General features: G+C 35.4%; 1 protein-coding gene across 1 annotated transcript in view; it reads right to left on the bottom strand.

Annotated features, from left to right (window-relative positions):
- Window positions 1–18,976, bottom strand: part of LOC117664742 (unconventional myosin-Id) — a 152,640-nt gene that overhangs the window by 47,472 nt on the left and 86,192 nt on the right. Inside the window, exons 17-21 of the mRNA XM_034416002.2 lie at window positions 17,373–17,596; window positions 16,941–17,085; window positions 16,281–16,385; window positions 9,360–9,473; window positions 3,414–3,568 (exon numbers count right to left, since the gene is read on the bottom strand). Of these exons, the coding sequence (XP_034271893.1) occupies window positions 3,414–3,568; window positions 9,360–9,473; window positions 16,281–16,385; window positions 16,941–17,085; window positions 17,373–17,596 (743 nt within the window). The remainder of the gene's footprint in view (window positions 1–3,413; window positions 3,569–9,359; window positions 9,474–16,280; window positions 16,386–16,940; window positions 17,086–17,372; window positions 17,597–18,976) is intronic.

The raw sequence follows: 18,976 nt of genomic DNA, 5'->3' as shown, positions 1-18,976 counted from the left end.
AGAATAGTTATTGTTAATGTTGAAAGCAGAAAAATGGACATGAAAGAAAACTGCAGAAAAGAACACCTGCAAGTTCTGTATGTGTGAAAAAAAATATTAGTCTATTAATTAATCTCCCAAGTGAATGAATGGAAAGTAGGCTTCAAGAAAATTATGCTGAAACTTTTTGTAACCGATTGAAAAGAATCATGTTATGAAGAGTACTACCCTATGGAATTATACTGTGAAGTTATACTGTACTATTCAGGTGCAAAGACAGACATTATGAAGTAGTACTGAGAACTGTGTGGATATAAACCAGATTTGGTTAGGTTTTCTTCTTCTTTTCCTTTTTTTCCTTGTGTTTGATTTCTTTAGTTTACAATTTTTTCTCATTTTCTGTACTTTATATATGTTTATCCTGAGACTAACGGGTGTATGTGAATGTTCGTGTGTGTGTATGTATACATATGAATAGTTTTTTTTTAAAAAAAAATCATGCAGTATTGTACCTTCTAGCATAGAGAAAAACTTACGAACTCAGTAATCAGCATGATATCAATAATTCCTATAAACAATCAACTAGGCAATAAGGCTAGGAGGAACCACAACCAGATCTCAGATTTGGATTTGTTTTGTTTTATTTATTTGTAAACCATCTTTATTATTTTTTACAAATAACTTAATATCTCATATTGAGATGATGTGGGAAGAAAGCAGAAAAGCATACTATAGTATTACAGGTAATTCTTGAGTTACAACCACAATTGAACCCAAAATATATGTTGTTAAGTGAAACATTTGTTAAGTAAGTTTTGCCCCATTTTATGAACTTTCTTGCCACAGTTGTTAAGTGAATCACTGCACTTGTTAAGCTAGTAACATGGTTGTTAAGTGAATCTGGCTTCCCCCACTGACTTTGCTTGACAGAAGGTCACAAAAATGGATCGCATGACTGCAAGACATTGCAACTGTCATAAATATGAATCAGTTGCCAAGCCACAAAATGGTCCTGAGTGTGAAAAATTGTTATAAATCACTTTTTTCTGTGATGGTGTAACTTCGAACAGTCACTAAAAGAACTGTTGTAAGTTGATGACAACCTGTATTTTATTCATCTTCTCTCTATACATATATCTTCAGGAATGGGAATGTTTAAGAGTGAAACAATATAAAAAAAGTGAATATAAGCAGGCCACATTTTTAATGATACAATTTTAAAATCATACAATTTTAATGGAACCTGCTTATTATGGTTGCAAGTCATGATGGTCTTTAAGTAAGGCCATATGACCACCTCACTTAAAAACTGTCATCTCTGCTAACCCAACTGTGGATGTTAAGTGTTAATTCATTGCAGCTGCTCCGAAAATGGCACTCACTTCCAAGACAGAGTCACAGAGTCTAGGGATATTGAGGGGTAGAGCAGCCTGTTCTCCTTCCACAATGCAAATTCTGGACATCTATAGAAAGTGAGTGATTGGTGATTGGGGTGGGGAGGAGTGTGGGATCTGGTGGTGTAGGATGTGGGGGGGAGTTAGGCTGGGGGGGCTCCTCCAGCATCCCTGTGATAGATTGTAAGAAGCAAATCTGCCTGGATTTTGTTTTTAGGTGACCACAGGAGTGCTGCAACTGCTGTAACTTTGAAACTGAGTCATAAGCAGCTTTTCAGAGATAGATTGGAATTGTCGCTAAGCAACCAGTCATAAGTCAAGGACTACATGTATGTATGCATGTGTGTATATGAAAATGAATGGTGGAAGTTAGGGTAAGAAAGGAATTGGAGTACAAGATTCAGGAACCTGCTTAATTTTCCCATTTATAATCTGTCTTTTAGTAATTAATTCCTGTCTATTCACCTTATGTTTACCTTTCTTTGCTAAATTCTAAATAACTACCACAAAAAGAAGTGAATGCATTAATTGTCTCTAGAAATAAAATTTATGTTCAATTATTAATTTTATTGAACTTAACAATGCATAACTCAGACAAGAAAAAAATGTAGTGCTTGATTCCATTTTATGGCCCTTTTATTAGTCAGTCCCGTTCTTCTGACCTTTACCACTATACCAAACAGGCTATTTTAATGCAAGATTAGCAAAAAATTATAGAGGGCAAGTGCAATTGCTTTTCTAGGAAGCTGACAGATTTATTTTTTACAAAATACTTAATATGGATAGAAGACCTCAAAACCAAGCTCACTATGTACATGATGGCTCTTTGCTGAAATTGGTTTAAATAGTAATATTGATGGACCTTTCTTTCCATTTAGACCAGACTCTCTCAGGGCCAAGCAAAATGAAGTAATGGGTTGATAGCTCACAGCACTGTATCTCCATGATAATGCCTATCTTCCATAAAACTAAAATTGTTTCATGGAATAAGGAAAATTAAAGTGTACCAAAACTATAAGAATTACAATAAGAATGCCAAAACATGCTTTTTTAAAGGTATGAAGATGGTAGCTATTAGTAATCTGTACTTCAAACCATTTAAGAAATTCATAATTTAAATCTGTACTTCAAACAGACTTAAGGAAAAAAACTAAAGTGTAAAAGAAATAGGTCCCTGCTGCAGTATTGGCTTTTGTTGAGATGAGGAGGGAAAGGAACTATGAAATAGAAGCTGAATGCTTTTCAAATACACAGACCTGGTGAGGGTGAGCAGGAAATGTAAGTTCTACCTAAAAAAATCTATTGAGAATATAGTACAGCACAGCAGAACACATTGCTCGTCGCAAAAGAAATTGTACTGATGCAGGACAGTTATTAGAAGTCATGTTTACAAGTTCCCTTTGCATTGTTTTACAAAAATGCATGCCACCTAGATCCAATTTTTGTCAATGGTCAAAATGAAATAATAGGAAGGTATCAAATAGTGCCAAACAAACCAAATTAGCAGAATCAAAGTCAGAAATTTTTCAAATTAAAAAAAGAAAGAAGACAGGAAATTCCAAGAATCAAATTGTAGAGAGAGGATAGAAAAAAGACTACAGGAACTCCTCAACTTTTGACAAGAATTAAGACTAGAATTTTCATTGTAAATTGTTGTGGTCATAAGTCAAGTCAGACCAATTTTACAACCATTTCTACAATGTTCATTAAGTGAACACTGAGGTTGTAAGTGCAAACCATTCTTCCAAATGGCATTTTTTTTGCTGTAAACTGGCAAAAAAAGATTGCAAATCCTGATCATTTGACTGTAGAACACTGCAACTGGTCATAAATGCGAGCTGGTTTCAAAGTGCCCGAACTGCAATCATGTGACCATGAGGATGATGCAAGAATCATAAGTGCAAGGAATGGATTTATTTCAGCACCATTGTTACAGTTGCTAAATGAATGGTTATGAATCAAGGACTATCTATACCATCAATTGGCTTAATCAGTACTTTCATATTTGTTTCAGACTCAGAGGTGTACATTCATATTTACCTTTTGAAGTGATTTGCCACGACTCCAACCAGCTCCCCAATTCTGTTCTCATTAAGTGAATGCATACTGACAAGGCAGACAATTAGATCTTTGTTGTCTTTTGTATGGAAAACCACAAGCTGATCCTTTCCATTAGAGACACTCAGTCCTGTTAGCTGCATGAAACAAGAATGTTAAAGCTAGCAACATTTTATGCTGTAGTATGTGCTTTATAGACTAAAGGCAAGGGTTTTAGAGTATTTGTTGCCTTCAAGGCAATCTATTATACAATGGTTCTCTTAGGCCAGATTCCCACATGCAATTAACCATGGAACAATTGTGTCTCAACAATATCAATTTTCCCACGTCACTTTGTCATTGCCCTTATCATTTTGTCCCCAGTCCATGAATAAGAAGATCTTGAGTGATAATTAGCTCTACTGCACGGGTGTCAAACTTGCCACGTCAGGTTGCTTTCAAGTGACGTTTTGTGACTTTTTTCCCTTCACAGAGCTGGGGTGGACGTTGCCTGCATGTGATGCATCCGACCTGCGGGGCGCTAGTTTGATATCCCTGCTCAACTCCTATTCAACATTCTCCAAAAGCTTCAATGTTAAAAAATAGCAAAAGTATACATATACAAGAATGTTCCACTATATTTAGATTATCCCGACCATTAATTTCTTAAAGAATGTAAAGAGATCTGGATGGGAAAATTAAGACTGAGTCATGTTCTGTGGAACAGAAAGCTGGTGTTATAAGAGAACCAAAAATAGCAATACTTATAGGTAAAAATGACAACTATGTAAATCCAGTTTAAAGCCTATTTATTCAAGCAAGTACACTACATTATTAGCATCTCACTTATAAGGTTCGCTAATATTTCATATTCAGTTAAAGGAATCCTCAATTTAGGCTGCATCATCTCACAATGAGATGAGATTAAGGAGGAAAATGGAAGTGCTGTTGGAGAATTCTGGCTTAACATTACAGGTAAATGCAGTCTCAGTCTGCAATTTGTTTTGGTAATTTTTGAAACAGAAAGGTAATTAATGTAACCTAAGCCTAGGAATGCTATCGTTGATTTAAATTTATTCTAATAGTTGGGGGATGGCATGAATAATGGTGGTTTGCACACTGAAGCAACTGGACTATTGCTTTGTGATATATTTTACAATACATTAATCCACATTCTTAATATACCAGGTTGACTGCAGTAATTAATCCTGGCTCATTTTAATAAAAATTGTGTGAAGCAATAGTAATACTATGTACAACTTTTCTTTTTAGTAAAAACAATATATTATACATTAACAAATGAAAACTTTTAAATACAGCACACTCTTGCTAAATATAAAGTGAACATATTTCTTCCATATTTCAAAATTTCCTCCATCTTGGAATGTTTATTTTGCAACAAGAATATAATCATTGTCCTTATCCAAAAATAACTGTTTCTACTTCTAGAGTCAAAGACACCCCAATAAATATTTCTACTTGGTGATATCCCTTTTTTAAAAGGTTGGAAGTGACAGATATAGCTACCTAAGATAGAAAACAAGGAGAACCAGACATCAGCTGATGCCTGCTATGGCAACAGGTCCCATGGGGATATTGCAATGTTGACAAGGAAGCTTTAGAAACCATGATAGTGTACATGGGTTGATAGACAAATGAAGCTCAACAAGGCTGATTTCAGTACAGACACCATATATTATTTAAAATTAAAAATGAGATGTATATGAGGAAGAAATAAACATCAATAATTGAATATTAATCTCTTCAAAATTTCTAAGGAAACTAATTTCCAGGGTTTCTCCAGAAAAATAAAAGCTACAAACAATATATTAACCATTTATATTATGAAATAGGGTGAATAAAAAATAAATGTAATTGGCTTGATGTTTTTCAACTGGATAGCAATTTAAAACCTTGAAGTTGGTGGTTTATTATTTTTTAAAAAGCATTTCAATACAATAAGAAGAGAAAAAAACATTGTACTGGGCAAAATCACCCACATAGGGCCAGCATGTTGAGAGTAAGTGTTGCTAAATGTGCCCCATTGATGCTAAGGAACTAGACTAGCTATATCACAGAATACATAGCAACCATTATTGAAAACATTTCCATAACCAACTGGGGAGGAAGAAGAGAGATTTTATTTGAATATGCTAATCACTTCATTTGTTCCTCTCAGTTCCTTTTTATTCAAGTTATACTTGGATCTGTTATTATATGGATTCTTATAATTAGCAAAACTGATCCCAGCAATTGCTAAATTATGTGTTTAGTGGAGATTTTAAGCTTTTAGATGAAGCTAGGCGAAACCACCCAAAATGCAATTCTAAATATTTTATTATATTTTTTAAATTTTTAATTTTAAATATACATCCATATTGTATGTGGACAGTGTTGATTCTGGGCATCATTCATATTAATCCAAATTACAATAACAATAATAGTAATCATTATCACATTTATCAAACTTAGGTGATCCTCATAATATAATAGCAGGAAAAAAATGCCTAACATCTATAAACCTCTAATCTTTCTATTATTTTTATTTATTCTATTAAAATATACATTCTAATATTTCCCCTATCTAATTTTATTTCTGCCTCTATCAGTTTACAACAAGCTCCCTTAATGTTTAAAAGGCAATTCTTTCTATCCATCATCTCTTCTCTTTAGTGTTTCAATTTTTATCCATTTTTTAACTCGCCTCCCACACTCCTCATCTTTATCTTTATCTCTATCTTTCTTGTTCAGTCTAAGCATTTCTCCCAGCACAAAGTTATGCTGGCAATTCTCCCAAATGCCTGTCCATGTCTCAGTCTCCTTATCAAAGATGTCTTCCTGTCTATCCAATTGTTGATTTATCTGTTTTATTTTCTTCGATCTTTCTTCCTTTATCAGCTGGTTTGCCAGTCCTATTTTTTGTTCCAGTCCTTGATTTATTTGTTGATATCGCCACTTCATCTGTTCTTTCCACTCCTTTTGCTTGCCATTTGTCTGGTCTTCCTCATCATTGAGCTTTTGCTTCATTTGCTGTTTTTTCTGATCCCTGTTTTTTCCCTGTTTGTAGTCAATTTGCTAGTTTAAGTAGTCCATTTCATCCAATCATTCTATTGTTTCCACCAATTCCTGGGCAGTTTGGTCTTTATTCATTGTTCTTTGCAGAATATTTTCCATTTTCTCGTCTATACCATCCATTGATATTTTGATACTTTGGAACAACAAAGTCATCTCATTAAAAAATCCTCTCATTTCCATAGCTGTTCCTTCAACTCCAGTCATGATAGCAATATAAGTACATTAAACAGTAAAAGTCTCAATCTATTTCAAGGAGAGTTCAAAGTTATACGTTTCCAATCATTAGTAGATGGCACATTCCTCTCAGATTTCCATGGTGCCTTTTTTCCAGCAGATGTTAATTTCAGTCAAATGCCATTTATTTCCAAGCAAAGTCATTTATTTAGACAGGTCAATTCCAACATTTACTCCATATTCTAATAATCCAAGCTATTTTCTGTATTCTTTGAATCTGCTCTATGATTTTGGTCTTTTATTCTAGTTTCCCAGAGTTTCTTTTATAAAATGTCTCTCTTATTTCCACCTCTGGTAAATGAAAGACAACAAACAGTTAAAGGTCACAGCCCTCCACCGGATATCAGATATCCCTTTCCTCCTCTATAAATTTCCAAGAGTCTAGGAGTTACTTTTCCTTTCATCAGTAGATAGCGCTCTCGACTTACTTTTCATCATAGATCTCAGAGGTGCTTATTTTTGCAGCTTAACCAATTATTGTTTTGGACACTCTTATCACGGATTTTTTTTCCCCTGGGGTCAATTTTTAAGTAGAAGAAGAATAATCTCACCCAGAAACAATCATTGTTCAATATGTTCACTCCTGCACTTTCTTAGGTGCTTTAGCTGTCCCCAGCTTCGTGTTGACGTCCGCTGCTCTTCGTCTTTGGATGAGGGGGATTTTCCAAGTCAGGGAGGAGAGATGCAGCTCTCCTCAACCTGTAAGGTGCCCCCCTTTACTTCACCACCCTCCAATGTGGCTATGGCTCCTTTTGGAGCCCTCTAACAGGGAGAACTTGGAGCGGGGATGCAGAGCTCGTGGTCCTTGCCTTCGACAACACCGGAAACACAGCCGGAAGTCTCCAATTCTAAATAATTTAAATGCCTTCATTTGTCTCATATAATTCTTGTTCTCATAACATTTAAATTCCAGATTTCCGTGGGGGAAGTCAAGCTTATTGTTCGATAAGAAGGACCAGTACATAAACTAATTATAAATTGGTTGGAAGTAAGCTCCACAGATCTGCCTTAAAGGAATGAACATATGCTAAAAGAAAAAAAAAGTCTGACTAATTTTGAAAAACCAATATGTAAACTGATTTCATTAAACTTTTCACTGTAAGAATGTTAATGTATTATACAGAAAGATGCTTCTCTCTTGGTCCTCTCTAAACCATAATTAACTGCTAGGAAGGAAGAAACTGTTTAGGAAGTTTCTCACAGCAACTAATGTAACTAATCTGCGCGGGGGATTATGGGGGCGATGAGGCGCTCCCATGTGACACCTCTCCTGCGCGAGCTGCACTGGCTCCCGGTGGGTCTTCCGGGTGCGCTTCAAGGTGTTGGTGACCACCTTTAAAGCGCTTCATGGCTTAGGGCCGGGGTATTTACGAGACCGCCTTCTGCCACCAATAGCCTCCCACCGGCCAGTACGCTCGCACAGAATGGGCCTCCTCAGGGTGCTGTCCGCCAGACAATGTCGGCTGGCGACCCCCAGGGGGAGAGCCTTCTCTGTGGCGGCGCCCACCCTCTGGAACAACCTCCCCCCAGAGATACGTACAATAACAGACCTCTGGATTTTTCGTCGGGCCCTGAAAACCTATTTATTTCAACTAGCTGGGCTGGCTTGAGTTAAATTTTAAATTGATTTTAAATTGGGTTGTTTTAATTTACGGCCAAAATATTTAATTATTTTAAATTGCTTTTAAATTTTGTATGTTCTGTTTTTTACTCTGGCTGTTCACCGCCCTGAGTCCTATTGGAGAAGGGCGGTATAGAAATGGAAATAAATAAATAAATAAATAAATAATTTGTCTATCTGCACCTTCAAGAGAAATATCATAAACAATGAGATTTTGGCCCTATCATAAGGTACACATTTTAAGAATCGAAAATGGACCATCCTACTTACTTTAAAAATAAATAGTTTTTATTCTCTCTCCTCCCTCCCTCTCTCTCTTACAGCTACTTAGCATTTTTACTCTTAACAGTGTCAAAAAACCAAGCTATTTTAATATGATTTTGGCATATGATTTTAGCAATTAAAGCTATTCAAGATAAGTCATTCCCAAAACAGGCAAAACTTCAACAATAAATTATAATTGGAGAAATGTATTTCCCACCCTAGGGCACCCACCCAGCTCCTGAAAGAATTGTTTGTGAGATGAAGGAACACAGATTGCAGATGATATCACTGTTTTTCCTTTAAAATAAATTCTGACCTCTTACCTTGGGATAAGCCATCCTGCACTAAGCAACTGTGTGAACATACAGCAGGAAAACTGAGCAATATAGCAATACAGACCAAAGGATTGCTATGACAATAGGAAATGGCAGGGGAAGGTCAGTAGATACTGTATGATTATACTGAAAAGTATTGAGATCATAATGCATGAATAGGTACAATAGCTAAAAGCAAAATTTGGATAAGGGTTTCAAGATCTACTTCTCTGGTTGGGATTGTCAATGTTATTTTAAGATGATCACATTCTGTTAAATCATGCTGAAATCTTCAACCACTGGAAATTATATATAGCAAGAAAACAGTACAACAAATGGAAACTTCCTTGTTGCATAACCACAATTTTTTAAAGCAATTTACAATGCATAAAAAATAAATCCCAAAGAAAATATCCAGGAAGCTAACAGAATAATACTTACATTATACAGTGGGATAGTTTTCATCACTTTGTAGTGCTTTATGGGGTCCATCTTATAAAGATGTCTGTCAGTTATAAAAATTGCTCGATCTTCTACTTTATTGAAGCGGTTTACCTGCAAATAATCAAAACTCACACTAGTATTACAATTATCTTAAAAACAATGTATTACACACAAACTGAAAGAATTATTGTTGTAAAAACCAGAATCTTGGACTGCATTATATAGATCTCATTTGAAAATAAGATTGCTCACTAGAATTGATGACATTGAAATTTTAATATTTCAACACCAACAGCATGCATTAGAGTTCTGAGAACTTTTTTGGGGGGGGAGGGATTAGCTGTTTGAAGTCCAGGTTGCTACAAAGGAAATCTGACAAATTCTTCCTTAAAACATGTACATTTTGTTTTATAGAATTGAATTTTATTTCAACTATATATACAGAAAATAGTATTATAAAAATTAGTACATATTTGTATATATTTATATAAGCCTTTTGTAACAATATCAGTTTAAGGTATTCTTTAGACATACAGAACATTGAACTACCCCAGACTTCAGATTTGCTTCAGATTTATATTTAACAGTAACAGAGTTTGAAGGGCCCTTAAGGTCATCTAGTCCAACCCCCTGCTCATGCAGGAGACCTATACTAGGGATTTGAACGGCCGAATTGCCGATCTTTCTGATCAACAAGCTCAGCATCTTAGTCACTGAGCCACCTAGCCAGGCTAATATCATCATTCACCAAACAATTTGGCTTTTGGGATCTGACAAAATTTCTTTATTTTGGCCACACAGCTGTGGAGTACTCTTCTTCTAGGTCTCAGTCTAGGGAATGCTAAAAGACTAACCAAAAACAATGATTTTTTGATAATCTGGCCATCAGATGAGTAAAGGAAATATTTTTGCCACTGATTAATCACTGTGTGCTGTTATCATGAAATGATGGTTGTTTAGCAGAGAGAATGTTAGATATGAGAAAGAGAAAGAACAGAACATTTTAGTCTTTTTTCCTGAAACTTTCTCTAATCTCAATAAACTGACCTGTCTTGCTAGCAAAGCATCATATTTAAATTATACCCCATTTTATTAGAAATCTCCATGAGTTAATCCGACATAAAGGAGCTAACTCTATATATCATTTGACTTAAAAAGCTAGAAAATGAAACTTACACTATGGCCCTCATATAGAGATCATGTTCAGGAAATAACTCCAACCTTTGTTTCTGGTATTTTAGAAACAGGATATAATGAGGACTCCATGTTGAGAATTGTAATTAAGCGGAAAATAGAGCAGCCAAATTGCTTTCTAGCACCCGCTCTATTGATATACATCAGATTTTCATGAACTGCTCTAACTGCTAATTATTTTTGTGACACATTTCAAGATGTTCAGATCCTATTTATAGAGTCTCAAGTAGATTGGAAGCAGGAATACCTGACACACTGCCCACAAAGAGCCTTCTGTATGCTCCACAATCAAGGCAGACCAATTTGGCAAAGAAGCATGACTAAGTTTCTTAGAGATAGGACCCTGTCAAGCTTTGCTCCTTATAGGGCTCTCGCTGGACAACCTCCATCCATTCAATTTCAAAAACACCAGAAATATTTTTAACCAGTGTATCTGAGATAAACAGTCTTCAAATCAAGCAAGATTGGTTCCCAGCTACACAGCGTGTGAGGGCTTTTCAAATGGGTACTGTCGTTTTCTATCTCTCCGTCATCACAATTTTGAAATTTTGCTAGGTCTTAAATTTGACCAGGCTGCATGTACTATTTCTCCTGGTCATCACAAGAATACTCCCTCATAGGTAGTTCTCAACTTACAACCATTCATTTAATGACTGAAGTTATGATGATATGTAAAAAATGAGTTACCTCAGCTTAAAACTGCTGCAGCATCCCCAAGGTTATATGATCAAAATCCAGGTGCTTGGCAAGCAGCATGTATTTACAATAGTTGCAGTATCCTAGGATCATGTGACCTTCCCAGGGGGCTTTTGACAAAGTCAAAAGCTTTTGAAATTAGGTTCACTTAATGACAGCATGGTTTGCTTTAAATATTGCTGTGATTTGCTTAATAATTATAGCAAAAACTGGATAGTTATGATGTCTGATAGGATTTTCTATGTTGTGGGGAAGCAGGTTTTTGTCAGGTTGGATGGTGCTCTTCCCTTGTGGGGGTCTTTCATAATGAGCACTATCTTTCCTTGTGTTGGCCAGTTTGACTGAAAGCCAGCTGCTGGTTTGTCTGTGCTGCTAGGTGTCAGTTTCTTTAGGCATGGATCATGTTCAGGCCAGGTGTTGTCCAGCTCTTCATGTTTTTGATCCACTACTGGATGCCTGATACTGTTAGGGTGACTGGTTCCTGTTCTGGGAAATTGCTGTGGTCTGCTGCTACTTTGAAGCTAAGGAAGATATTTTCTCTTCCAATTACAATTTCCAAGGTTTATTCTCACCTAACATTAAAGATAACTTACTCAAATCTCTGTGGTTCTATTTTTCTTGATTTTGCCCATTCCTCCTCCACTATTGCCTTTCATTCTCATTATTGCTATATGCTACTCACTTTCCTGAGAATTACTGTTGTTCAGCCACTTAGTCACTTCCAATTTTTTGTGACTCAAAGGACCTAAATTTGCTGGAATTATCTTTTAGTAACTGTTTCTTTGAGTTCTTGTAAGTCAATACTTAGGTCATCAATGATGGTATCTGGCTATTTTATCTTTTATCAGACTCTTTTTCTGTTAGACTCTTTTTCACTTGCTTTCCAAACTTTTTCCAAAAATCAGAGTCTTCTCCAATTACCGCTGCCTTTGCACTGCTTGTCCAAAACATCTAACCTCAACTTTATTGTGCTCCAGTTTATTTTTATTTTATAAAATATTTTAATATATTTTATTGATTAAAGAACAAGCATGCCTATTAAAAAGATCTTTAAAAATCAAGATTACAGCAGCGACTTTCATATGTACTGTGCTAAAGAAAAGGAGGCTGTTTATGTGTTTTAAAAATAATTACTTTTCCCCAAATTGAATCAAAGATAAATTTTCTGTTACAACCATTTTCCATATCAGAGATCTTATAATGGAGCCTCTGGATTTTTCCAATATTGTGCCATGACCTGTTTTGCCACAACCATCATTAATATTATTTTTAGTTTTTGATCTGTCTTAATAAATAAGACAGTAAATATATCTTGGAATTGTCCTGTATATCTTGGAATTATATCTCTCTTCTGAATATTTCTTGTTACGTCTGGCAGTTGTTTTTCCATGTGCTATTGAAGCATAAATGGCAAAACCTTAACAATTATCCTATTTGAGAATGTAAGTTGAACTATAAGATACGAGCATTATTTAGCAGTGCCCCATTATAAATCTATATTTTCCAATCTTGGCCATGGCTGTATGAGACATTTTACCTGAATTATCTTTGATTTTTGTCTTTGATCAACTTTTGTAGCATTGATATTAGCAATATTTTCAAGGGTCCATTAATACAACAGCAACTGCAGACAGAGACAGAGAGACAGAGACAGAGAGACAGAGACAGAGAGACAGACAGAGAGACAGACAGACACACACACACACACACACAGAGAGAGAATTTGCACGCAAACACACAATTTCGGCATCTCTTTTGCACAGTTCTTCCATATATTCATAACATTTATTCTTTAAATTTTCTCCAATAGGTCTTTGCATTCTTGGTCTTTTTTGTGTGCTCACCTTTGCACAAAATTTTATCTTGATTTCTCTTACTTTTCTAAAGTTATTGCATGTCCTTCCCATTCAACTATTACTCTCAATTTCTGTCCATTGCTTATAAATATACCTCCTTGTCACTGCTTGCTATCTTTTATGGTATGGACATTAAGCAAATGGCAACCCAGGAACCATTTCTGACTGGAATTCTAAACTGGGTGGGGTGCAAAGGCAGAAGAAAAATTAAATTTATTTTCTTAAACAGAAGATCTCCCCTGAAGTAACTTTAAAATCATTTTTAAAAATGCTTGTAAAGATGAAAAAGAGGACCTTTCAGTTGCAAGAAAAAGAACCTTGACATTAAACAAAAGAGCAAGTTTAGTATTTTGCTTGCAACCATTACTACTTCTCTGTATCTAATTAATGTTTAACTTGCTTTGCTTCTGTTATTTTCTTCAACCACTATAGTTAATATAGAAAAAATACAAAGAGGCAGCTAAAAAACTATGTATGTGCCAGTTGAATGTCATTAAGATGTATATTTTCTGGCCAAATTTATTGAACAAAACACTGTGCCCTTCAAACATATCAAAATCAAGGCAAGACTGTCTAAATGTAGATAGATTTGAAAGAATCAGTTAATTGTTGCCAGTCTATACTGTATCAGCAATAACTGGAATTACTAGGAATGTAACTTTTGCACCTTACATTAATTAACTGAACATGATTCCCTTTTCCAAACAATTCATATCAAGAATTTCAGAATGTAATGTGCTAGAGGTAACATAAAAAGTTAAGTTATCAGTTAGTTGGATCTAGGAATTCTTACTTTGTGTCATGTTAAGTACCATATTTTTCCATGTATGATACTTTTTCTTTAAAATATTTACCTAAAAATGGAGGAGAGTCTTATACACAGGGGGCCAAGAGGAGAACCATGGTTGCAAAACTGCCGATACCTTATCTCTGCAAATTAGCTTCACAAGCGAAATTTCTGACTGCAGAGACAAGCTAATAGGTTTCCTCCAATCATGAGCCTTATGTAACTGATGTCAGCTGATGCTGCAGAGAGTGTGTAGCCAGTGCCCAGATGCAACTGGGAGTGGTAATGTTGAAGCATTCTGAGCCCATCAAAATGTCAGAAAACAAAAAAATAAATACTGGTACTGATAAGCGAATGTCTTACTCTGCAGAATAAATGTCTTCTATTTAACGTATAAAATATTGATTTCTGAATTTTGGGTAAAAAAGGTGTGTGGGGGTGTTTCCTATACACAGGGGCATCTTATAGATGGAAAAATATGGTAATTATTGGTATTGTTTTTATTTTGCTCTGGATTGTTATCACTTGAATCATATCAAGTTATTGATCACATTTAATGACCAATGCTCACACAGGCTTCCAAGAAAACAAGGACGTCACAATTTCTTGTAATACCAGCATCCTGACTTGCATATAAGGAGCTGTCCTTTGTACTGAAGAAAAGAAGAAAGCTTACGTTTAAATGACGTATTGCATCTTTATTGGAGATTTTGAACATAGCAGTAGTTCTTTCCCAATATATTTGACAAAAAGGGGAACCTGAAGAATCCATTAAATGCTATGTTTTCATTTCAGTGCCAAATCTTGCCTGATTTTGCACAGACAAACACAGCAAAGAAATTTTTCAAGATACAATCAACTATCCTGGAACAAAGCTGAGAAAAATATACAGTATATATAGTAATAAGGCTTGATAGAAATACTAATTTTATCTGTATTTGCCTGATTTATTGTCATTGCAATCATGTGAATGACAACATGCCTTTTGCTTGGTAATATAATATGCTCATGCAGAGGGAGCATGCTGAATATGACTTCAAAAGATAAAGATTATTAATACTGACCATTGCTTTGCAGGGCCTTGTGGAAAGGTTCAGGAGTAGCAAGGGAAGAGCAGAAATAGATTCTAAACATCATTTGAGAAATTATAAAATGTTACAGGACAAATGAAGCTACACAAGTAGGTTACTGATGGAATTACTTCAAAATGGTCTCAGAACATTAATGGACCAATGTCTTAATAAAATGAAGAGTCCTACAGCTGTCTTATTCAAAGAATCCTTTTAGCTTAGTACACTATACTCTTATTTAAAAGTCTTTCTGAAGGTTTTTAGTAAAAGGATAAACAAATTATATTATCTGAGAGCTTTTAAATTGAGATATTGTTTAGGCTTGCCAGAAATCATGATATACTAGTACCAGAGCAGTCACTACATCAACAGGCTGCACACATTCTTGCCAATTCTGCCTCAGAGCCATAATTTCTCCTCATTGCTTCACCACCCAGGTGCACCAAAATAGCTAGGCTTCCATATTAGGTTTTCTATTTCACCATTCCACTACCCTGGCAACTAATTCTTTTCTAGTCTTCTAATAATTGCTATTAGCATATTCTATGTTCAGAACAAAGTAGCTGCAAATATCGCTGCTGTTATACAAGTGCTTCCTACCATCAATGGGTTCCAAATGACACACCAGCAATTTATCCAAGACTAATACATAAGGTGCAAAAAAGCTTGTGACAAATACACAAGGATATACCCTAGAAACCGTTGACTAGCAGTAACCCAATGGGTATCCATTATGAATTTAGGGACTCTGCACCTATGTTTTGCACATTACATTGCCAACAAACATGAACTTGTTTCTGATACTGACTGCGAGCAAAAATAAATAGGAAAATAAATATCTAAGAAAGCTAAAGTCATAGAAAGGATTTTATGACAGCAAAAAATAATAGAGACAGGCTTTGGAATTCATGAAAAGAACAAAAGGAGGCTGTTTTCATCAAACAAGTTACATGGCATACATTCTGAGACCCAGCACTCTAAAAGACATGAATTGAGCAAAGCAAACAATAGGACTGATGGAAATCATGGTTATGCAGAGAACAAAGAGAACTTGGAGGGAGTTAAGTGCACTACAGAGCAGACCACTTTCAACTCTGAAGATGTCAGCCATGTTGGCTGGTGAAATGTCAGGATACCAAATAATTAAACCATGGCCTAATTACCCAGAAGGTCATCACCACTGAATTAACTTACTATTGTGCTAACAAATACCTATTATTTCTGTCAACCATAAAAACTTTATTTTCCCCTGAAGCCTACTTTTTCTCCAAAACACGGTGTTTGAGAGGATTTTTTCCAATTTTCTCCAGCTTACCTTACGAACTTGAGAAGAGAAAAGAATTCTCATGAACTTGTCCTTGCGCTGCAACTCAGAAGTAACAGAGGTGAATGAACCCGCAGCCTGAGAATTACCAGGATTCTTAAAGAAACAAGAAATGTATCTATTATTAAAACAAGTTCAGAGCACCTTTACCATTCCAAATCAAAATCTCAAATATGTATTCATAATAAAACTCTAACTATAATCCTCCATTATCTTAAGCTTAAAAAAATCAGGAATAAAGATAAGGAGACAGAACATAGAAGTCCAAAAGTCAAACTCTCTACAACAAGCACAGCATCCTATAGGGTTCAATCACCACTGTGCCCAAAGGCCAGGAAAATAGTCAAATGTTCAGTGAATTTCTGAATATTATCAGGGTAGTAACCATATGGGGGACTGCTGTTCTAGATAGCAGGTACCACAATTTTTGTTGTTGCTGTTATTCCAATTATCGTTATTTCCCCCACAAGTGATTAAAAAAAATTAAGGAGACACAGGGGCATACTGAAAAATTCCAGCAGAGGCATCCATCTTGATATAGGTGTTTTTTGATTGGTGAAACTTACTCCTGACATGTTACTATGTTTTCATTTTTTTTTATAGTATTGCAAAAAACAATGACTGAATTTTAACAAGTTCTACTATACTTACCAATGCAAGGTAGTTACCCTGCCAGACCCTTTGCAATCCAATATCCCCTCGATGGCCCTTAAGCAACTCCAATGCTGCCACTTTTCCCTTGATTTGTGGCAAATCTTTGGGTGGGATATTTTTGATTAGTTCATGTGCTCTCCATCTGAGAAAAAAAATAAAGAAGTCATACAGGACTTTGATATAAGGAAAGGATTTCGAAACAAAAGTTCAAAATTATCCACTAATATTAGTATTTTCATTCAGAAAAGATGTTCAACTGACTCATATCATTAGAAATGTGCAATGGTACTCTTTCTGTGGTTGACACATTCTGAAGTAGCATCTGTACTATTCAATCTACAAAGATAACTCCGCAGAGAGACTCTGGAGATGCTGTGTGGCACTGACCAAGCTCCATAACTCAAGACAGGGATTGTTTCAATTTCTTACCTGTAATAGATTGCATGTAGAGCTTCTTCAAACCGTCGCAAAACTTTTGGAGGATTAGGCCACTTCACATGCTTCCCATAATCTTTCATAGACTTCACATTTTGAAATCGCCGGGCAACCTCACAGATGTAAGACTTTACTTTGTATCGACGGTAACATTTTAAAATCTTGAGGGCAGCTCGGGTCCTCTTGTATTGGAGTCGAGCTAATGTACCTCTCCAAACCTACAGAAGTAGTCATTCAGAATAAAATTACCTTATGGCATAGTTAAGCAAACCACAATTTACCTTTATAAGCAACCCACTTCCATAAAAATTATACAATTGTTAATTGGAGTATCAGTTAAAAGTACCATAAAACACTTTTATATAATGAGTTTAATGGGGTTTAACTTTCCTAAAATAGAAGTAGGATTGACTTCCTATTACAAGAATAATAATTACTACATAAAAAATTAATTTAATTTCTTTCCTTGTGCTGTAAAAAACGGTAGCATTTTTAAATGGGATAATTTTCTCTACATCAAGAGAAAAACAAATCACTTAAGTCAAATGTTTAAATAGCAAATCAAGAGAACAACTTTGCAAATTGTCTGAGAACCTGTGTGGTTAATGCAGTTAAAACCAAGGAGCAGATACATATTGATTTGTTATATTTCATGAAAATATAGATAGAAATCTATTTGATCCTTTTACAAATTTTTCTCAAAAGACATTTTCTCAGAAAACTACATATAAAAGCCCTTCTGAATAAATTCCAAGCCAGGATGCCATATAGCATCTGTATTCTGACATAAATTTTACAGTTTGACTTCACAACATGAAAGTTTGCAGCCAATATTCAGAAATGCCAATTTGTTACATTTTCAGCAATTATTATTAAGCAAATTAAATTAAAACTTGTCATAATTAGCTATTTAAAAGACCACTTTCTCTACCCTAAAGGATGGTATCAGATTTTCAAGATAGATCAGATTTATGATATGAATGCTAATATTTATCATGAGGTTACATCAACAGAATCTTGTGCCTCTGAATGTGCTTCCCCCCTCCCTCTCTTTAGTTTCATGAGAACTATGGGATCATGTTTGAAACACTCAAAATACATTTCTGTCCTGGATTCAGATGTCTTTCATCTAATCATTACTTGGGTTGAGGTTGTTCTTCCTGTTTAGGTTATTCCAGTGATGGGTTCAAAATTTTTTTACTACTGGTTCTGTGGGCGTGGCTTGTTTGGTGGGCATGGCTTGGGGGGGTCACGTGACTGTGGGCATGGTTTGGTGGTCACGTAACTGGGTGGGCTTATCTGATGATCATGTGACTGGGTGGGTGTGGCCTACTTGACGTCACTCATGTCAAGGGTTATGGTTAGGGTGCCTGGCCTCTCCTCGCCTCAAAGGTCTCAATGAGATACAATTTCCCTGTCCATTTATTTACTACTACTGAACATCCAAAATATACTATTTAATCCTATGTACATACGCCATATGTGTACATACATATTACATAGTATAGAGTGTGTATAGGCACACAAAAAGATACATTACTTACTATATATACTGTATGTGTATGGGTATGTGTATATACACATACACACACATCTCT

The sequence above is a fragment of the Pantherophis guttatus genome, chromosome 4 (assembly GCF_059756535.1).
Source record: "Pantherophis guttatus breed Tessera chromosome 4, ASM5975653v1, whole genome shotgun sequence".
NCBI lineage: Eukaryota > Metazoa > Chordata > Lepidosauria > Squamata > Colubridae > Pantherophis > Pantherophis guttatus.
This window is presented reverse-complemented; position numbering and strand designations above follow the sequence as displayed.